Here is a 23,101-nt window from a genome sequence, read left to right on the forward strand (position 1 = left end):
TGCAACATTTCTGTACTGATTTTAAAATAAATACAAAAGTGAACATAGATAGTGATGAAAACTATGAAAAAGATCAAAACGAAAGCGTAATTTAATTTTTTTGTTTAAAAATCTATAATGCCTAAGTAGGGGGAGGGCGGTAAAAAAATATAAGCAGAAGATGGTGAAATGCAATTTGACAACTCAGCTATTCAACTCCGTTTTAGAAAAAAATATATTTTGTTCCAATTTTTGCTTTCTTGGAATTGATTTGTTTCATTTTTGATTATTTTCGGAAAATATATTTTATAGGACATGTTAAATTTCCATTTATGATAGCCATGCCATGCACATGCCACAATTTGCCGTGACCAATCGTGGTGCAGAATTTAAAAGTTTGTTTCTCGCGGGCTGGGGGAAAACCGTTTGGTACCTGCTGTTGAGTTGTTGGTGTTGATTTCGTGTTTTTTAAGCAGTCTTGACAGTTTTTGCGTTTCTGCTTCTCGTTCGGGATTAATGAGTCACCATGGCTGAATTCGTATCGGTCTTTAAAATTAATGGGAGACCTATTCTACCACCTGCCGTAAGTATAATTTCTAGATTGCGAGCTATATAAACTATCATTGTAGCACTTGAAAAAATTTTCATAAAAATCGGCGCTGATGGGTGTCATTTTAAAAATGTTCTTGAGGATTAAGTGTTAAGACCCTAGTGTATTTTTTGGTTCTTTCCGAATATCGTCAAATCCTGATCCTTTATTCAACTAGAGCCCCTTAACTGCTGCAACAAATTATGATTTTAAAATTGGAACTCCCATTTCAGATCTTAAACTTCCCTTTTTCTTTTCAATTGCTTTCGTGTTAAGACTAGACTAGGAGACTTGTTATTACAACGAACAAGATTAATTTATCTTGTCTTCAAGATCAATAGTTGCTGTCGTTCGTTAAGCAGTTAAAAATGATTGATCTAGGAGTCTCACGTTTAGCAGATGGTCTGGCTGGTTTCTAAATTTTACCATTTATAATGAGAAATTTATTACCTATGTAGAGATGTGGTAATTGTTTTGCTGATCATGGAAAATATTTTGAACTACCTATTTTTTGTTTAATTCATCTTTTATGCCTGCTGGTACTTTTGATCCAAGCTTGCTGAAAATTTTTAGAATTTTCTTGCGAAACTTTTGCAGTTCGGTAGTCTTGGGCAAACAGTAAGATAGCTTTTTCTTCTCCTTTATTGTAAAATGTGTTTAAAATTTCAATCTTATCATCTCCTTTCAGGGTAATCAAAAGACCTACTCTCTCTTTATTAGGTATTTATTTTTTGTTCAAACTAGAGGCTTTCATGTAATTCATAAAACTGTTTCCACATTTTCTATGGTATAATTAAATCACATGCTCCTTTTAAATTAATATGTGAGGTCTCAGTGATCCATTAGGAGTAACTTTAGACATTTTCTCTTTCTGAATATTCTCTGCCTTTATATCTTAAAATTCTTCAAGCTAAATGCAATCTCTCTTGAGTCAGTGAAGCTTTTTACTTCTGATACAATGTGGCAAATTGTTTCTTTATTAAAATAAATACTTAGCTGACTATTTTCCTTAGACAATGACATTAGTTTATTAAATCTTATTATATATTAGTTTTGTACATAGCTTATAAATATTTAACCCCTGTAACTATATGCAATGTATCTTTTATTGGGTTTCACAGAAAAATACTTAAAATTGTGACCATAGAGGAGAAAATAAATTGTGCTGTACATAATCATCTGATACAAATTATTTCGAAATACATAGTTTCTTGTTAAAAATTAATTCATACCTAAGTAAATGAGAATTTATTCATCTCGTATTCAATTCGTGGGTGACAGATGAGACTATATGATTTTTGGTTTGAAAAATATCTTTTTTCACATCTACATCATTTTAAAGTACATAATTATGCTTGCTTGCACATGATCTAAGAAGAAAAAATACATCTGGAATGAGTTGTATCAACATAGTTAGTATTTTTGCTCTTTGAGTCTGATATTCAAGTGATGGAACTTATCTATCCGGCATTTTTGTAAAGGTGCTTGAATTTTGAAGGGAATGTAGGTCTTGCATGGTATGCACATCAAATCCCCAATTCTTGGAGAATTTAGTAGACCTGTTGTTTTTTCACCATGTAATTCATCTATATCAACATACTACCGTGGAGTACTCTGTGACACTACCCTTCTAGCCATCTCAATAAGCAAGTGGCGGGGAGCAGTGAGGACACCAGCCATTTAAACATGAAAAGGAAATGCTTTAATGAAATTATGTCTAGCATTTATTAAAGTATTTTGTTTTGCGGGGAAAAAACAAATTCCCATACCTATCCGTTAGGCAAAATATCTCTCTTAATTTATCATTTCTTTCAGACCTGGGAATGTAGTGGGATCCTAATGTGATGTTCTCTGTGTCGTTCTTAAAGATATCCATTCTGATTTGCTCAAGCATACTGAGCTTGGTGCCCAGCCTCCGAGTCTCTGGTGGCTCCTAGCCCACTTTCTGCAGCTTTCCTTTGTATTTTATTAAGTTCACGGATTAACTCTGACTGCACTGGATCCCATATGCTCTCTTTATACTTAAGGCGAGTGCAAATTAGTAATCAGTTCATTTGCTGTTCCTTATCCTTTTTGCTGTCAGCCCATTTCAGATGGGATGTGCGAAGACTGCCAAGGCTATTTTCCGGAATTTGCAACATTTCAGATTTTAAAATTTTTCAGATACTGAATTTTATTCAATACATCTGGATTTTTTCCCAATACTTAAGATATATGTATATCTTATAACCATTGATAGATTATGAGGGTTTACTTAAATTACAGCTGTTGAAAAGGCCACAATCACGGAAAAAAAGTCAAATATGTCGGGCGGGTAAATCGGCCCCTGGCAGTTTTCACTCGACCAGCAAGGGCCGATATATCGGCCCGGTGGCAGTAAAAGGGTTATATGTCTCCTGAAGTGTTTTTCCAAGTGGGTTAAAAATTGAAGTCTTTAATTATTGGCTATCGAAACAAAATCCTGTCAACATTTCTCACATATTGCTAGTGAATTGTTTGTGTCAACAACTTTGGATGAAGGCGAATGTTTTACATTTCAGATGACGGCGGATAGACGGAAGGAGATGCAGGAGTACAAGAAGAAAGCGATTGAAATTGAGAAGAGGCTGAAGGAGAGTAAAAAAGGTTAGGAAGCAGCGTATCTTTGTTTCTTGAAAAAATTGGTAGCTATTGGAATATAATTAGAAATATTTTTGTCTGATGGACTAGAAGTATAATTTTTTTGAGTTATGTATTCGTTAAAATTTTACTCATTGTTATCATCAGGTCTGTTGTAGTTCATTCAGATTGATATGGTAGCTTGCACATAATTATTGTATTCTACCAGAAAATGCAAATTGGATGAAAGTACTTATTTATTATTTCTTGTATATAAAAGATTTTTATATATTTGGTACATTATATTTTGGAAAAAATAAATTAACAAGCTTTAAAGGAAAAGTATACTATTTTATGGGATGTACATACCTTGAAAACATAATGTTTCACTTACTCAATGTATATGGGTGAGCAGTGATCATTAATTGTATTTATTCTTTGTTTTACATTCATTTCTTGGAGTTAAAATTTTTATTGCCAGAAAGCAAATGGCTCCACAGAAACCAATAACATTGATGTTGAAGCACAAATGATATGCTTGAATGCCTCTGTGGAGTACAATGAGCTGGTTCAAAATTCAGCAGAACTATTTGGTATTTATTTTAAAAATCTAAAAAATAAGTAGATTTATAATTGAGAGGTACGTGGCACTAGCTAAAGTACCAATCATTGCAATTAGTACCACTTTCTTATATATTTGGTGCTCATAAATATGTACTTAGAAACAAAATTATAAGATTAGCTCTAATTTTTATTTAATGTGGGCCTTTTATCTTTTAAATGGTTACTTTGTAGTTGAAGCAAGAAATGTTATTTTCATTTATAAGTTTGTATTCATAAGTTTAATGAATGTAGCTTATTTCCACTACCTGTGTCGTATAGCAAAAAGGTTTATGGATATTGAATATGCAAGCTAGTTTTTGTTTCATTATGGTCTTTTGAAATGGCAGCTAATTAAGAGGAGTCCAATGCAGAAGCTGTCACTTGGGCTGTGTTTATATTCAGCACTAATGATCAGCCAAAATTATTAGGCCCACTTGAATTTGCATGGAATTATTTAGTAATTTGCTACCTGCTGTTGTTGTTGGAGGGCTTTTATCTGCTGCTGAAGTAACTGGTATTTTGCCCCTAGAAATACTGACTGTATTTTGACACTAGACTAAAAAGATGCAGGATGCCACTTTAAATGCCGGTCTGACCCCCCTTGGAACCTTCTGCCCTCCTGTCTGTACATGCATCCAAGGAGCAATTCTGGGAATTTGGACATGCTTCTTGGACCTTAGCACTCCTTTCTCCTGTACCATTGTGTGGATAGTTCTAAGGAAAGAAGGCATGCCACCTCACACTCCTGCTCCTCCAACCCACCCGCACCCTCGCTTTCCCCCTCTTAAGTGTCATATGTATAGGTCACAAAATTTGACTTTAAATAACTGCTTTGCCAACCTTAGGGGATCACTTTTGGCCTCAATTCCACCTCTGGTGACACCAGGGGCAGATCCAGGATTTTTTTCTGGGGGGTCTGACAGGCCTTCTCATATTTGAGATTAAAAACAACATATGTACAACAATTACTGTTGATAATATTCTCTTTATTTTGATATTAAAGTTATTAATATGAAATTAAATGATTGAAGCTCCGTAATACACAAAATATAACGAATGTAATGATAACCTTATTAAAAATCTTGTGTATTTTTTAAGGGTCCTAAATCTGCCTATGTGTGACACCCTCAAAGCTGTCTGGGGGACTAGCATGGTCTGTGAAGCCTATATTTCCCACCACCCCTCATCACCCATTGAAGAAGAGCAAGTAATTAACTGTCCTTCTGTACTCCTCTTCACTTGTGCCTGCCAGCCTCAAGTCCCCATTTTCTTCCGTGCCCCATCTCCTAGTAGAGTCCAGTAACTAATATTAAATGCTGATTCTTTCAACTCCCTACCACTGTTTCTATTGCTCCCTCTTTGACAACCTTATCCCTTGAGAGTTGAACCCTAGGCTAATTAGCACATCACAAAGCATGACTGTGCCTTATGCAAAAATAAATGAAGTTGAAAATCGTATAATTACTACTTCAATCAAAATTTCAGCAGATTTATCATCCAATTATTACTCCAACAACAATTATAGTGCCCTGATAAGTGGACTCAATAGATACTAGCCCTGAGGTGGGAGGTATTTTTCATAATAAGCTACATACAGGCTTAAATGAGGGTTTTTGAAAAAGTCAACATCTTATATCCAATCCTCAATGGCATTAATATTATGCAGATAATTTTACTAACATCCTACTTACAATTTTCACTGATTTTAAAAAAGTTTTAATTTTTTTTTTATAGGAGAAAGAAAATGTGATGGTGTTTTGGATCATCTTGACGAAGAGGGGGACAAAGAAAACAACAGATTCTCAGCTAATGAATCTCGAAACATAAATTCTATGGACGTTACTTACAACGTAAAGTCTTTCCTGTCAGGAAAAGACTCTTCAAAGGACATCATCCCTCAGTTCCTACAAAAGAGTGTTGAGAAGAATTTACAGGGAGTAACTGACACTGTCTTTGGTGAAGATAATATGGAGGAAGGTCACAGTGTAGCTTTTACAGAGAGCACTGACCTTCACCCCTATTTAAATTCATCCCTTGAAGATGACATATGCTCATCTGAAGCAGAGTTTATCTCCGAGTGTGCTCCTGCCTATAAAACTGCCCCAAGTGAAGAGAGTGATTTTACGCAGTGTAAGTGTGACATTAGGGAGGACTCTGGGATGGGATTTCCTGCCGTTGAACCAATTATTGATCATGCTGCCTCCTCAACTTCTGGTGTTTACAGCCAGGAGACAGAGGAGGCCGTTGATACTTCTCATACGACACATGTTTTGGATTCTGAGTTAGCTGTAGGATATACATCCGATCAGGACAAAGGGAGTGGGTTAGTCTCTTCTACCGAAACTTCAGGTACAATGGTAGATGCTATGAAAATTTTGGAAGTTGATTTGACAACTAATGATGGTGAAAAGGTCAGCATTGTGGCATCAGCTGATCATTATTCGAATGGTGCAATGTTATCGCCTTCAGAAAGTAATTCATGTGAAAATAACACTGCTGATGACAACCAAGTTACTCCTGAATCAGAGGGCCGGCCTACTCGGCTAATTAGAACGGATTCCTTTACCACAGAGACTCCCAGTCCATTGCTAATAGCTAAAATTGAGCAGTTCACAGTCGATGCATTACCATTGGACAACACCGTCTCAGTCGGTGAGAAGAACAAAACTTTTGTGTGTTGCAAGGATAAAAATGCCGATCAGAAGGCATTTGTTTCCTCAGATAAATCCTCTCTCAGTACAAAGGATAAGGTTGCTGCAAGTGGTGTCAGGAGTGAAAAAACTAAAAGTGCTTGCCAGGGTGAAGGGGAAACTTTGAAGGAGAAGAATAAAGAACCAGTGAAAGATGGCAATCGAAGAAACACTGTCTTTGAAAGACTTGCTGCCGATGCCGCAAGGAAAGCTGAGGAGAGGAAAAAACTGATTAGGAAGAACAGCATTGAAGTCTTTAAAGTACCGAAGAAAGTGGGGAAGACATCTTTTAGAGGAATGCGACCCTCTTTATCTACCTCTAACCTGAGAACGTCTGTGAGTGGAGCTGTGAAAAATAGGTAAGAATTTATGAGGTAGGTGTATACTTACTCATGAAGTAGACGAAAACTTCCATGCCATTAACCACCCTATTATGGAAGACCTGTTTCTTTACGATATGAATGCACTCCAGAGGATTGATTGTAAAGTATGTTGTGTCTTTGTGTTGAATCAGACAAGGAATCAATTTCAAGAACATCAGTGTGTGTATATGCTGCAATGCTCAAATATCTATCATTCGCTAATCTTATAACCATTGATAGATTATGAGGGTTTACTTAAATTACAGCCGTTGAAAAGGCCACAAACATGAAAAAAAGTCAAATGAGGCTTAGAATTGCATAATTGATGACATATTGTGTGAGTGGAAACAAAAATCAGCAGAATTTAAAATTAATAAAAAACCTTATGAAATTTCTGCTTAGATCGTATTCCCAATTCATCTAAAGTCAAATCCATTGAAAAGGGGGGTTCTATAGTATTATAATTGAGATAAAACTCCTAATTGGGATGTAATGGGTCTGGTTCTACGACCTTACCATACATCTACATCTACATAATACCCCGCAAGCCGCCTAAAAGGCGTGTGGCAGGGGGTGTTAGGACACCAGCCGTTTACAGCAAAAAATAAAATAAAATAAAGTGCTCAAACGAAGTTGGGACTAGCGTTTATTAAAGTCCTTTATGGTTCGGAGGAAAAACGATTTCGCGTATCTATCCGTTCGGCAAAACATCTCTCTTAATTTATCACTTCTATCGGACCTGGAAATATAGTGTGGCTCTAATATTATGTTCTCTGTGTCGCTCTTAAAGATATCCATTCTCAATTGTTCAAGCAATCTAAGCCTAGCGCGCAGCCTCCGAGTCTCCAACGGCTCCCAGCCTAATTCGCTTAACATCTGGGTAACACTGTCTGTACGCCCGTAGCAGTTTTTGACGAAACGCGCAGCCTTCCTTTGAATTTTATTCAGTTCGCGGATTAAGTCTTTCTGCACCGGATCCCATATGCTCGCTGCATATTCAAGGTGCGGTCGGACGAGAGCGAAATAGCACCTTTCCTTTACTTTCTCATCCGAAAATCTTCCCACAATACGTTTGACGAAACCTAATTTCTTCAGTGCTGTGCCGCAAATATTCTTTATATGTGTTCCCCACGTGAGGTTCGAGGTTATCGTAACTCCCAGGTACTTCACTTCGTCTGTTGCCTTTACATTAATGCCATCCACTGCATAAACATGGTTAGAGTTGGACGAATTCCGCAAGAAATGTACCGCCATGCATTTGCTCAGATTGAGTTTGAGTCCCCACTCTTGGCTCCACAAATGAACGTTGTTTAAGTCAGATGATAGAATTTCATAGTCAGAGTGATCACTAATTTCGCGATAGATGACAGCGTCGTCAGCAAATAAACGTATTTTACTTCTAATGCGAGAGCAGAGATCATTAATGTATATAATGAACAACAGGGGGCCGATTACGCTTCCTTGTGGAACACCTGATGTAACGTTTACAACATCGGAGCTAAGTCCGTCAAGAACAACTTTTTGTTTACGATCTCTGAGAAAGTCGCGTATCCAGTTTAAAACTGTTTCGTTTAATCCGCATGACTGTAATTTGTATAAAAGTTTGTTGTGAGGTACAGTGTCGAAAGCTTTCTTAAAATCTAGAAATAGTGCGTCAACTTGTCTTTTCGATTCACCAGATTTTATTGGCAAATGGAAGGAAATCCAGGTGGCAGCACTAAGTTAGGTGTCATGGCCGAATAGGGAGGATCGCCCACTTTAGTACGTTTGTCTGTGTGGAACGATAACCTGCGAATACCCGAGTTTTATGTTCTTATTGAAAGCGTCATTGTTCTTATTGACAATTGCATCTGGAAGGGAATCCAGGTGACAGCACTAAATTAGGTGTCATGGCCGAATATGGAGGATCGGATGCATTAGTACGCTTGTTCGTGTGAAACGTTAGCCGGCCAGCACTATACCGTTTAGCCGAATATCAATGGCATTATGATGAAAAACTTAGAAGGAAAAGTTCATGAGCAACAAAATGTGCGGTGTTTATGATTGCACCGACCAGTGTGAGACAAAAGCTATCTCTCTACATAGATTCCGCAACACCCCTAATTTGGGAAAGAAGTGGGAGCACGTCATGAGAATGGGCAAGAGTGAGCTAGCATGCTAGTTTTATTTAAGAAAAAAACAAGAATGGGCCATAGAGAAACATATGAAGGCATGACACCTTCATTGTATCATTTAATGCCTACTTAAAAATTGTTCGCGTAAGTATGGAGGTGTCAGAGGATGAGATGCAGACGGAAAGAAGGTTGAACAAACTTGCAATAACTATCAATGAATTTTCAGATATCCAATAAGCCAGGAAAGTTAAGGTTGGGGAAATGATTCGAATCGCGACAACTGAGAATTATATGAATATTCCCGGCCGACTACCCACCAATTGCCGGGACTAAGTCTGCTTGAGACAAGTAATTTCTCCCAAAGTCGCACAAACTTTTCCCAGGCGATCCCCCCCACGATCGCCGCGACATCTTCCGCCCGGGGGCCCGTCAAAACCGGGTCGGCCCTTAAAACATCTGTCTCTTTCTCATTCAATAACTAGGCCCTGCTCTTCCGAATACGATGCGGTGCGAAACCCCGACGTTTCTAAGGCCTGCGTGCTTCGTTGGGTTAAAGGATTTCTCGAGTCGCTTTGCCCAAATGGCCAAAATTCCGGGGCCGAGGCACGGAGACCCTCGCGCGACCCGTCTCGCCACTTCCCCATCGATCTTCGCTAGCCGGTGAGAGTCGATCAGTGACTCCACATAGCAGTCAAAACGCCAATGCAAGGGGAATTCCACTCACGACCACACCGACGTCGAATTCCCTTAAGAAGAATAGATTATTGAGGACGGATGGATTATGTGAGTAGATGCCTATCATATTGTTTGATGATTTTAATAATGATATATCTCTTGTAATGATGGTGGATAAAATCGTCAAACAATACACACGAAAACGGAAAAAGAAGCGCCAATTTTCTTCTGAAAAGCTTGTATCTCGTGTGACATGCCATTAATAACGCTTGTTTGTATGCTAAATCCCATTGCAAGAACCAAATACTCCAACAGTGCTTCAACCATGACAGGTTACAGCATTCCACCTCATAGCCCTCAACGAGGGACCTCTTGATGTCTCTATTGAACTCCAAAACGTCAGATGTGGAGAAAATTACTTCATCCATTATTCACAACTCAGATTTACCATATACATCAGTATTCGCTTCACAAAATTGCTGAAAACACATCCGTTTCGCACACCGCTAGGCTGTAGCATTAGTAAACAAACCGGCCGATCCTCCATGTCTCATTTCTGAAATTGGCCACCAGATGTCAGCTACTTTGATTCCTGTTGCCAATAACGTCGTGAAGAAAGAGCGCGAGCTGTGTTTCGCATGATCTACCTTTTCGGAATCCGTGCTGACAGTCATGGAGGAAGTTACGTCTGTCCAAGAAAGTCATGATATTGCTAACGACGATATGCTCAAGTATCTTGCCTATAATCGATGTTAATGAAATCGGACGGTAGTTGCCTGGGTCATGTCTGTTTCCCTTTTTGAAAATGGGTGTAACGCTTGCAGTTTTCCAGTCGGGCGGTAATTTCCCTTCGGAGAGTGACTTCTTGAATATGATCTCTAAATAAGGTGCGATCTGCGGAGCTAACTCTTTGAGGACACGCGCGGGTATTCCCTCCGGACCCGGAGATTTACTATTCTTAATCGATTGTAGTTGTTTAGTTATCCCATCACGTTGTATAGATATTTCTTCCATCGATTCCTCAGTATATGGGATGTCTAAATTGAACTGAGTATCGTCAATAGTGTATACACTTTCGAAGTGGGAATTTAAAGTATTAGCTTTGTCAATATTTTCGGTGACAAGTTTACCATCTTTATCAAATAAAGAATCTACGGTTGAATGTTTTCCCTGAAGCTCTCTCGCGTACGACCAAAAGGATTTCGGATTTTCTTCGAGTAATTCACCGAGTACTTTTTTCTTAAACTTTCGCATTGCCGTTCGCATTGATTTCTTGGTCATTGAGCGTTGTGCAGCGTAACTTTCTTTAGCTTCAAGTTCCTTCGATTTATTACGTGACGTGATGGATTTTCTGTACAAGTGGTAAAGTTTTCTCTGTTTCCTAAGTTCCCTTCTGACATCGTTATTGTACCAGCGAGGTTCTTTATTATCACATTTCAGTTTTTGCGGAATATGTTCGTTGATTCCTTGGCGCAGAATTTCTAGGAAGTGTTTCCATGTCGCATCTGTGTTTTGGTCCTTTGATGTAACTACGAATTTTTTGTAGTAGTCATTAAGCATCTCGCCAAATTTAGTGAAGTTGCATTTATCAAATAAGTAAATTTTGCGTTTAGGTTTTACGGCTGCCACTACATCAATATTTAACGTTGCAAAGATTACTCTGTGATCGCTTATACCGTCAATAATATCGAGTTGTTTTATCAACTTAGGATGGCTTACTGCTAAAAGGTCTAATATCTTATTTCCTCTCGTAGGTTTGTCAACTACTTGGGCTAGAGAGTGATTTGCAAGAACGTTGAGTAATACCTCGCTGATTTCTCTATTCCTTGAATTCGTTTTTACGGTGTAAGTATCCCAGTTTATGGATGGAAGATTAAAATCACCCCCGATTACTATTACACTATTACTGTCTCTCTGAGTAAATGCAGATATTTGATTTTCTAGAAGGTACATAATATCGACTTCGGAGTTCGGCGGTCTATAAAAAGAGCAAACATGAATACTCCTTTTGTTTCGTTGTTTAATTGTACACCACACGCTTTCAATTTCGTTGTCAATTATTTCGTGGGCGGCGCTGTGCAAATGTGATTTAACTGCTATAAAAACTCCGCCACCTGTTCTATTGCGTCGATCGCATCTGTAAATTTTATATTCTGGAGGAAAAACTTCGCTGTCGCTTATATCTTCCGTAAGCCAGCTCTCTGTCCCCATGACCACGTCTGCGTCCTGAAAAATATGCTCGATTCCGGCGCGCTTGTTTTTTACGCTACGGCAATTAACTACAACCAGGTTAATGTCATATTTTGTAGTTAGAGTTTCGGCTGGTTCTTTTCCAAGCTTTTGTGTACTCAGCGGGTGAATTTTATTGGCAGTACACATAATATTTGACATGTTTTCATTCTCTGGAGCACGCCTTTTGGGAATAAATACGCTATTGTCCGGCGTTACCGCTCTTAAGTTTACTTCCTCGTATCTTTCGCATTGCGGATTTCCTCGGAGGCTACGTTTAATTAAATCATTGATAATCCCGCTAGATGACCTACCCTCTAGTCTAAAAAATACCTACAGTGCTCAAAAATCCTACGAGCCACCCGTTCCGACGCCTCTTTGGAGTAATGCACCCCAGACGAATTGAGGGGAGCCCGGCACGATCTAATCACCGGCCGAAGATCCACGAACTCTGCTCCAATGCTCACACAGAGTTCCCACAGCCTCTTGTTGATCCAGGAAATCCTGTCCCAAACTCGAGGGCCGCAGTCCGTCCGTGGAACAATGCTGCAGATGGACAGTCGCATATCGACACCAGTGCCCCTCCGAACGCGTTCCACTTCCGAGCTTAGATCCCTGAAGGAATTTAAAATCTCATCAGCTCTGCGTTCGGAGGCATCATTAGTGCCAACATGGGCCACCACCCGCAGTCTAGAACAGCCCGTGTCCTTCACCGCTGATTTTACCGCCGCCGTAGTATGGGGTACAAGGCCTCCCGGTATGCACCACGAGGTGACCCGTTGGTCCGCTCCGTCTCTCCTTGCCCTCTTCTCCAACTGGGGGAAAATCCGCCGGACGTTGGAACTCCCTAACAATACGATCCCCGCCCTCCCTCCCCGGCTGCCTCTCGAAGCTGCATCCCTCGCGACAGGGGGTTGCTTCACGACCTCGCCAACTAGCTCCCCGGAATTGTCCTCCGACAAGACCGCGAAGCTATTGTGAACGGGGATGGGGTTAGCCTCCGCTTCCCCCACTCCCCGACTTGGCCGTGCCAAGCAGTGCAAGCAAAAAAATGTCTCATCAAATTGCCGTGCAGTGAACCTCTCTCTCTCATGTTAGTTGGTGAGAGTGAAAATGAAAGTTAACAGAATTAATTTACCCTGACTAAAATAGTGATACAAAAAATTACAAATGGAGTCATCTGTCGGTATTGTTTCGATGTCCTGTCCGTGATGATCGCACTCTAATCTCTGCTAGCATTTTTGCCTTTCAATACTACCTTTCTCTGATGCACAGCAATGGCAATCAGCTGAACAGAAAGAAGCTTTGAGCAGAGCTCCCTTTCAGGAACGTCCGACGCCTTATATATCTGTTGAGCCAGGGGGAGAATCACCATATGCTTGGGAGGGATTTCAGAGGAACACTGTGTTACTCCTTTTTATGATTCTCAGTCAACTAAACCTCAGCCACTTGCATTTAACACAAACGAAACATAAGCAAACCATTCCACACACTCCACCTCCCAACAAAACCTTGGATGGAGGGAGAAAGGGAGGGATAGGCAGAAAGGATGGGAGTGGTCAATCATCTGGGACGGGCCAAGACGTAATTACAGGGTCTGTCCAAGAAGTAAGCTGAATAAATGCAGGAAAAAAGATTTATTGATGATATCAATACTAGCAACTAAATTCTTCAAAATAGGCCCCATCTGTGTCGGAACACCAGTGCCAGTGTTTGTGCCAGTCATGGAGTCCTAATTTGTTGATAAAAACTTTGAACATGGCTGTAATGGCACGGGATTATCCAACTTACTTCTTGGACAGACGGTGTGAATAATTCTTTAGAACTTTTCCTAACTAATGATGACCAACGTAGTACCTGCAGTTATTTCACTCTACTAGCCAGTCACATGGCCACATTCATTTAAATTCTTTTCTAAAGCTTGAGTCCTCTACTTTTTCCTGTCTTTTCAGGTCAGATACTTTAGCCAACAGGCGCACAAACTCTTTGGCCAATGTGTCCAGTGGAAAGAGTTTCGTGCCAGATTCCAGTTCTCAAAGAAAGAGCAAGTCGTTGAAAGGGGCATCATCATCTTCAGTTCGAAAACCCGTGGTGATAAATTTAAGATCTAATGTTGCAAAAAATACTGAGCCTGCTGTTGCATCTACATCTGAGGGTTCAGTGTCACAACTTGGGAAAGGTTTGTAGTTTGATGTTCATGCACTTTGATGTTCTTGCCATCTTCATTTGATGTATCCATTGGTAATTCCCTAAATATTGAAATCAAACCCACTATGTTTCTCTTTCTTCATTTTAATTTTTGAATTATATTTATTAGTTATTAGATCTATTAGCTGTGGTCAATTTAAAATAGCATCTTTTCCATTTAAAAAAATTGTTTACTCCTTGTATGTAAAATCTTTGTTCACTATTTACATATTTAGCTACTTGAAGATGTTGAATAATTAAATATTTACAAATTTTTTGGCAATGTTACTTCCTCATAACTCCTGGGAAAAAGGACTAAAATGAATGTTGTTTTATCTACATCTTCACTTCATTTGAATTTTACTTGTACATAGTATTTCTTGCATCAAAATTGTGTGAAAATGTCACTGCCTTGCCATGGCCATTTAATGGTTTTATTTTTCTAAAACTTGTCTTTACAGAACCAGTGTGTTTTGACACCACTGAAGGTCATCCATTGGCCAAGTCAGCCAGCTTGCAAGAGGAAGATGCAGAGAAATTTAAGGAGTCCCATCAAAAAAAAATTATGTACTGCGTGCAGACCAGTCCCATATCTCCAGCCATCCCGAATGTGCCGGAGGTGTTCTTTAATGCTGGCCAGGCACTTGCTGACAGTGACTCTGCTGAAACTACGGTACCAGGGAGGAAGAGGAGGCGTTGGTCTCTCGGCTGGAGTGGGTGGGTGACTTCGGTGGAGGAGCAGTCCGATTCAGACGGTGGCATTGGGAGTTGTTTCATAGCAGAGCCAACCAAATCCACTGTATGCCGGGGGGAATCAGATGTGGAATTGCAGTCTACCACAGTCGAAGACTCTAGTCACGTGTCAGAGATCGAGGAAGTTACAGCCCCGCATGATGAGGAAAAATGTGATGAACTGTCTCAAAGTAATGCTGAAAAAGTTCATGCAGACTGTCAGGTAAGGGAGAGCCTAGACCACATTCCTGGATCAAGTGGGCATTTCGATGAAAAGAGTGCCGATCAAAGTATGGAAAGTGGAACAAGTTGTGGCATCCAAAGTGGAGTGGTTGATCTGGAAGAGCTAGTAATTCCACTTGTTAAAGAAGTCCCTTACATCACTACCTCTGAAAGTAATAACTTTCTGGAGAAGAATGTTGAGGGCCCATTGGTTGACTCATCTGTCAGCAATGATGAATCTGTGAAGTCATGTGAAACAATATCTCAGCCAGTGCTAATTTCACCTTCCTTAGAAAAAAAATTAAGCTCACTACCATCTTCTCCTGCTGGTTCTGTTGGTGTTGAAGAAACGGCTTTAAAAATTTCGCCCTCCGTCTCCGTGGAGAAAACTTTATGCTCAGTACCATCATCTGTTGCTGTTTCTCTGAGTGTTGAAGGGACTCCATCAAAAATTTCACCCTCTGTGGAAAAAACTTTAAGCTCACTGCCATCTTCTCCTGCTGGTTCCGTTGGTGTCAAAGAAACTGCTTTAAAACTGCTGTCATGTTTAGTGGAAGAGCAAGACAAGGCTATGGCTAGACTTCTTGAGGATCAAAGGGTTCAGGCTGAGAGAATGAGGGAGCGCTTCATGCTGCAGCAGAAGTGCCTCGTTGAGAGAGTGGCTCACCTTGTCAACTCTCTGTCTACTCCACCAATTCCAAAATCCATCTCCAAGTCCCACCATGATGAGGATGCTGTGGCCAATGGCAAAGACAGTAAGACTCCCTCTATGAGCTCTCCACAGTTGAGTCATGAAAGGACCCTCCCTCACGTAACGGAATCTACTCCAAGGAGTACTGAGAACTTTGTTAAGCAACTTCCTCATCGTACTTGCTCCTCTGATCAAGATTTGTTGGAAAAACTCAAATTTGGTGATATTTTAGAGGAAAAGGCTTCAAAAGATGTGGCCAATGAGCTAGAAAGTACACTTATTAAAATGTCACTGAAAGAAGGCTTTGCTCCTGCTGAGAACAGTATATGCCAAGCGTGCCTTAAACCCATGAGTAACTGCCATTGTTGTTCAACCGAGGAAAGTAGTTACTCCTCCACTATTCGAGGGGATGTCACTGCTCTGTCTGTGGATTCTGTGGGTAATGTTACTGTTACTGCCACGGCAACTAGTGAGGTAGAGAGCAGGGCCAGTGTGGATGAAGTTGTCAGCTCACCCTTGCAAGAGGCCAATAAGTTATCAACCCCGTCTCCAAACAAGCTTGTAGTGAAGGAGTCAGTGAATCCATCTATTAATGTTACAGTGCGGGAAGATCTTCTAGACTTATCTGAAATCCTGGAAATGGAACTTGGTTGTAAGTCTGCTAATACTAACAACCAGACTCCTTCAACTAGGATGGACAAGGCCAAGGAAAATGCAGAAGAAATCTATGGTGTAGTTACATTGTCCTCTACTCCAACCACTGTGACCATCAGTGACCATGAAGCCGCCATCTCAGGTCCTCAGCAGCCTTTATCATCATTCAGGCAAATGTATGAGCAAGATCTGCTGCGATTAAAACCATTTGAATCCAAAGTTGAAAGAGAAAGACTGCCTGGTGTTCCATTGACTAATGAGCCTGTGACTCCATTGAGGGATGGTACGAGGAACCCTGACAAATTGTACTGTGCACCCAACGCTACACCATGTAAATTATGGATGGCAATGGAGTATGAGAGAAGAGGTGTGCCGAGCGACGTGCTGCCTGTGTTAAAAAGTGATGTTCTCCAGGCATATCTTGGGTCTCAAACTCCGTCTACTGGGCCTGTATTCGTCCAAACCCCACTGGCCTCTGCATCTAGCTGTCAGAGCCAAGAGTTACCTGCATGTTCCACTCCAGCTGAGCTGCTTGAAACTGCCAAACTAAGTGTACTGCCATTGAAAGAGGTTGAATCTCAGTGTGGGAAAGAGGGATCTAGTTCTACGCTTGTCAGTCCTGTGGCGAGGGAGAGTCGTGAAGGGGAGGAAGTTAGTCCAAGTGAACTACACCTGTCTATCAGGTCATCTTCTAGCTGTAGCAGCAGCACTTCTTACCCCCATGATCTGTCTCAGCCTTCGTCAGCAATAAATCGAAGCTTAAACAATAGCCACAGCTCAGGACAATACACTACAGCATCTTCAATGTGCCTCACTGGAAAATCAACTGGGCGGGAGAAGCAGTCTATGCTGAAATTTGAAAAACTTAGTGCATTAGTTAAGGGTTATCTAACACGACGGCTGTTGAAGACTGAGAAAGTGCAAAGAATAAAAATGACAATTCGAGATTTGATCCTGGCTGCATTAAAACTTCATTCGGAAATTTCACAAGATGATAATGTGAATCAGCATGATGTAGCATTGCATGGCCAGATTTTAGCTGAGGTATGTAACTTCTTTTATATCATAGCTTCTATTCTAAATCTTGTAGCAAATATATTCTTAAGGGTGGTCACCTTCCATAAAAATGGCTATATGTTCCTCAACACTTGAGGGTAAACTTGACTTTCCCATTTTATATACATTCTGTGCACCTGGCATGATATGTATATGTGTAGAACATACATTTTGGTGGTTCCTTGCTTATGGCTGGTAATGGCCACACCATAATTTCAGCGAGAATGATATTACAGCTGTGAACCCATCACCAAAGGAAAAGAGCCACCTACGATTCTTAACTTGGCTTCTAAGTGGAGAACTTCCAAAAGGTGGCATCATCCATGGCTTCAGGGTTTCTCTGAATGGAACACATTTTGATGAGACAGTTCTGATGTTATTTCAACCAGCATTTTTGGGATTAATGTAGAGCTAGGGTTTTTGGTTGACTCATATTGGGCATTTCTAGCACCAATTTTTCGGTCTGAAGAAAATTGGTTCTGTTACGTCTATCTCTTTATGAACTGTCATCCTCATGCTGTGAGTGTATCCATTCTACATGTTTATTTTATTTGGCACTTGGATTATTTTGCTTTCTTCCTAAATTGGCCACAGATAGTATATCAGTTATTTCGCTACAATTTTTGCTGTGTTAGTTAAAAAGTTGTAGCCCACTTCACTCCAGGTATGTTCCGCAATGGCGAATAGTTGTAATACTGGTACTGTACTATACTGGTAGAGAAGTATTAAGGAAATAAAATATTAGACTGAAAGTCATGGAAATGTCAGGAAAAGAACTCAAGAGGCTCACAAAATCATTGTTGAACATGTGAAGCATTGCTTTATATAAGTGGTCGGCCTCGGTGTGAGTGGGGTAAAGTCCTCGCCTGCCAAACTGAAGGTCCTGAGTTCATATCCCTCCTAGGCAGATGATCCCTATCTAGGGCATGGGTGTTTGAGACGTCCTTTGTTAATCCTCCGTTGTAAAGACCTTTACGTGCTGTTTATGGGGGAGTTGAAAATTTAAAAAAAGTGGCAGGGTAGGCATTGCTGTTCTGGCTGGGAAGAATGGGGTCTGCCAACTCGGTATTGCCTGAGTGCTTTATTATTTTATGAGATTATTTCCTTGAAAAAATAGTTTTATTTTATTTACATATCTTAAACTAATACATATCATTTTTCGTGGATTTAAAGAAAATTTGTTAAATACTTTCGTTTCTCTTTAGTACTGATTTTACTTAAAGACTTTTGCGATTTTTGCCCCTAGGAGGAAGGGGGGGGGGGCAGCTGCCTCCCTCTGCCCCTCACTAGGTATGCTCATGTATACCTAGCTGAATTTTTTCATAAAATCTCCATGTACAACTGCTTTGCCATTGATGTAAAATCGGGGAAATTATAAAATTCAGATTGAAAATCAGGGATAAGTCAGGGAGGTTGAAAGTCAGAAATTAGCATAGACCTTGCTTCTTGCATGTCCTTTTTATGTATGTTGTTGCTTTTGGAGTCTTTTCCTGTCTTTGTTTCTTGCCAAATTTGCTCTTCTTAAATGTTCCCACTTAGGGCCATTTTGTCACTGTCAGTCATTGCGTCTCATTACCAGTCCAAAAGAAGACATTGGCATGAATGACTAATATTACATCATTCAATTTAATGAATCACTTGCCACAATATGCGGATGTCCATCTGAGTTCATATACCAAGGAGAGCGCATTGATTGATGTATTAACTTTTTTTTTTCAGAAACAGCTTTTCTTCCTGTGCACATTATAATCATACCTTAGTCATACCATATTCATTACCTTATTCATACCATAAGTTTGTATTTGACAAATAGTTTCAGTTTTGTCGTATAATTTTATGTTATGTACTATCCATATGGAATAGTTTTTGATTTTTCTTTGTTTGACGAAAGCTTCTTGGAAATAGGTGGTGCAGCGTTCAAAATTGTAAAACTTAATTTGCACCATAATTTTTGTGCTAAATGGGGAGTATTTGCTGTGGCATAAGTTTTACTGATGGTCAGTAATGATAAACTTATACGTACATAATATTTAACACAACCTTTTAGTCCCCCATGGTGTTGCTGGACTGCTGAGCATATGATGCCACAAGCAGTCCAAATCGTGCGCACAGCGCCACAGCCGGAGAGCAGGCCCGGACATAGAACACAAAGAGGTGTTCGCTCTAGACTAGTTTAAAGTATACCGGGACTAGCCGCGGTGATAACTTTTACGGGAGTCACCCGCAATGCACAATCGTGCGAAAGATCCACAGAGAAAAAATCATTCGCCTTGACTGGGATTCGAACCCGGATCCCCCGATTTCCGGTCGAGTGCTTTAACCAGTTAAGCTATCGAGGCGTCATTCTTCCCTGTGGATATTTTCTGACACTACCGGACAAACCGGACACTACCGGAAAATATCCACAGGGAAGAATGACGCCTCGATAGCTTAACTGGTTAAAGCACTCGACCGGAAATCGGGGGATCCGCGTTCGAATCCCGGTCAAGGCGAATGATTTTTTCTCTGTGGATCTTTCGCACGATTGTGCATTGCGGGTGACTCCCGTAAAAGTTATCACCGCGGCTAGTCCCGGTATACTTTAAACTCCCCCATGGTAAAAAAAGTTGTGTGAAATGCTACAAAGTTGCTGTGTACTCAATTCCACTAAGTAGTGGTAGAATCTGTTCAATCATAAGGTTTTATATCTTTGCATTTATTTATTTTCAGCTGAATGCTAGTTGTGAGGATTTCCATCGCATATTCTTTGAAATGACAACAGCACAACAGATGGCATTGATATCTGCAGACCGTCGACGTCTGATGTCATCTGCAAGCTCTTCAACAACTATTATTGATGAAGTCAAGATAACTCCTCGCCCGGCATTGCTGTCTGCTGTTACTTTGAAAACCCTTCAACGCCGTATCAGCATGTACTCTCCAGATAATAAGTACGTTGGTATATGAAAATGTAAAAGATTTTTAACAGTGTTAATGGTGTGTCGTTTTTTTAGCATTGATTTTTGTTTTTACAGGCCTCAGAATGTATTAAAACCCAAAAGAACTGAAGAGCAAGCTAACCAAGTGAAATTTTCCTCTGTTTGTGCAGCATCTGGACAGAAAGGAGTGAACGGGAGAATAATAAGGGAACCAGTTGGTAGGAGGTCAACAAATAGAACCAAATCAATTTCTGAGGGCATAAGTGAGTATTTTAAGTTTATTTGATATCGGGCATTCAAATACTGACATCGATATGAGCCATGGCATATGTGTGTCCTTGGTCAATGGTTGTTTTTGATTTTTCAAATGGGTGTAGAATTGATAATTTCTGATTTGAGTTTTTAAATATTATCTTTGTGAGCATATTGTCACACATTCCGTTGGTTAACCTTTGACTTGTTGCTGATGAGAGGCAAGACAAATCTTGTGGGTAAGAAGTGATGCGGCTTCTGTTAGGAGATGATCTATTGACAGGTCTTGTTCCATTGAGCTAACTTCCTCTCCTCCCTCACAGTTATTCTTCTTTCTTGCCACCGAACTGACTTAAGGTAGAGCTGGAGTCCTCTTTCTTGCACATAGCGACAACCTCTTTCAAAGACAGTCCACTTAGTTTGTCAGTTTTAAGCAGCTCGGAGCGTGCAGACAAATGTTGGCTTTGATGGCTAGATCCATTGGTCAATGGAGATTGGAGGGAGACAAGCCATGGATGTGGAGACCTGAGATGTGCCTAGAGATAGATAACCCTATATGCTCCTCTCACATTCTCCATTTCCATCAATAATTTACATGGTGTAGCATTAGGTGCTCAGCAAAAATTGACTAGGTTCCACTTACCATCCCTGAAAGACATCACAGCCTCATTAGCCAATGGTACCCAAAATATGTAGTCTCTTTCTTTGTGATCTGGATTCAAACAGTTTTAACAGCAGCTGATGTTGCCCATAAATTTGCCTGATTGATGACAAAGGCTGCTGAGGCTTGTAGGTGGTTTCTGCATGGGTGAAAGTCAGGAAGCTCCAATGTTTTTCAAATGAAAGTTCAGGGTACATACACAAAACAAATTTTAAAATACATAATTAGCAAAAATGTGTAGGCCATTCATCCTAGTGTTAATGAGCTCTCTTCCTGCAAATACATCAACTGTAAGTCCCCTGAACTGAGAATTCAACCACAGACCTTTGGGGGCCTCCATTAATCACTTGAGGGATTTAGGAGGGGAGCAAGGCAATTCTCACCTAATCTCACGTGGGAACGAGGGGGGGTCCTGGCAAGTATATAAATTTATTTTCACAAGAAAGAGCGTGAAATGTGAATGTAGACTACGATCTTAATAATCTTTAATACTAGCCTTAACTAATCTTGAATTTAAAATAATTGAACAAATTATTATTGATTAATCCAATGCAATGAAGCATAGATTAATGTATCTACACTGAAAATATGGATTTTGAACAATATCATTTGAGATTAGAGAGGGTCCAAAATCGCTAAAATCACCTCAGGGACATAGGCTTTCGAGGCTGTGTAGGTGACTACTATGCCATCTGGGTTCTTTAATTCCTTAAGCAATTTGGCGAGGAACTTGGTGCAAGATGTAGGGGGTGTTAGATATTGAATCAAGAGACCTAGATAGTTTAATAATCTCTTTGCCTGGGGATTTTTTTTCCATAGCAATTGATGTGGATTTCACGACCTTTTACACAGCAGAACTGAATTATTTCACCAGCTGTTCTCAGTGTTGTAGAAATGATGAATGTCTATAATGGGAATTAGGAATGGGTAGGCTCTGGTCTACTTAGCACATCCCCATTCATGGTGTTATCTTGCAGGAACCCAAGTTAAGAGGAGTCCATATTTTAAATGATCAAGAAAAGAATCACTACTGGCTTTTGCTGAATGTATGCTTGCATGGCTGAAGACACATATGCGTAGATACTTGGCATGGGCACCAAGACACCCCCATGGAAATACCGCTTACCGGGAAGAGGTGTCATGCTTTTTGACTGTCCATTTTCATTTGGTGGTTGGATTTTGAATATGTACCCTTACTATGCATTGAACTTCGAATGTGACCATTTGTGTGTTTCATCCAAGAATCCTTCCAGAATTGTGACCATCCAAGAGATGTGAATGTTACTCAATATCTGGCTTGATATCTTATTGTAAGGAGAAATCTTAGTGCCTAATTTAAGAATGTACATTGTCTTTAAATGTATTATTGAATTTTGTCTTACTGTATTTAATATGACTTTCTTTTCTTGCAGAATCAATTTCAGTAAGAACCACGATGGGGAGAAAAATTTCAGTTCCTCCGAAAGGGTCTGCATCAAAGAATAAGTCAGATATGCAAACAAACACAATGAAAAGAAAGAGGCGTTCGAGGAGCGCTGGTGATACAAACAGGAGGCCTTGGCGTTAAGCATCATTGAAATGTATTGCATTTGTTAATTATTTGTTTTTTTTAACTTTTTTAAACTTTTTCTTTCCATAAAGTTTGAGTGTTCATGTTTTTATAGCATTTTATAATTTTGTATTTTTATAACATTTGAAATAAAGAACTGTCTTTTTGACATTATATAAGTACCTATCGCTAAATGCCAACCAAAAGTCCATCCATCGCAATTTTTTTAGTCCATACGTCATCACAGACCACCATTGTTTAGGGTTGATACAATGGAAAATTGTGGAATGACCAGCAATATGCCTTTGCTGACTCATAGATAGATAGGCTGTCTTCACAG

General features: G+C 39.9%; 1 protein-coding gene across 2 annotated transcripts; it reads left to right on the forward strand.

The window, feature by feature from the left end:
• The first annotated feature begins 359 nt into the window (after positions 1–359).
• Positions 360–22,932, forward strand: LOC124165478. Of its 2 annotated transcripts, XR_006866241.1 has the most exons (9): positions 360–562; positions 3,109–3,193; positions 5,504–6,818; positions 13,792–14,018; positions 14,488–17,369; positions 20,091–20,311; positions 20,396–20,562; positions 22,190–22,522; positions 22,625–22,711. XR_006866241.1 is itself a non-coding variant. In XM_046542908.1 (8 exons), exons 1-8 carry the CDS (start codon positions 506–508, stop codon positions 22,777–22,779), a joined length of 5,109 nt encoding a protein of 1,702 aa, XP_046398864.1. In that variant the 5' UTR covers positions 360–505; the 3' UTR covers positions 22,780–22,932. The 2 variants fall into 2 exon arrangements, 1 of the variants encoding a protein (XP_046398864.1); XM_046542908.1 differs by lacking the exon at positions 22,190–22,522 and having other exon boundaries at positions 22,625–22,932.
• The last annotated feature ends 169 nt before the right edge of the window (positions 22,933–23,101 follow it).

This window comes from Ischnura elegans, chromosome 9 (assembly GCF_921293095.1).
Source record: "Ischnura elegans chromosome 9, ioIscEleg1.1, whole genome shotgun sequence".
In the NCBI taxonomy this organism is placed as follows: Eukaryota; Metazoa; Arthropoda; class Insecta; order Odonata; family Coenagrionidae; genus Ischnura; species Ischnura elegans.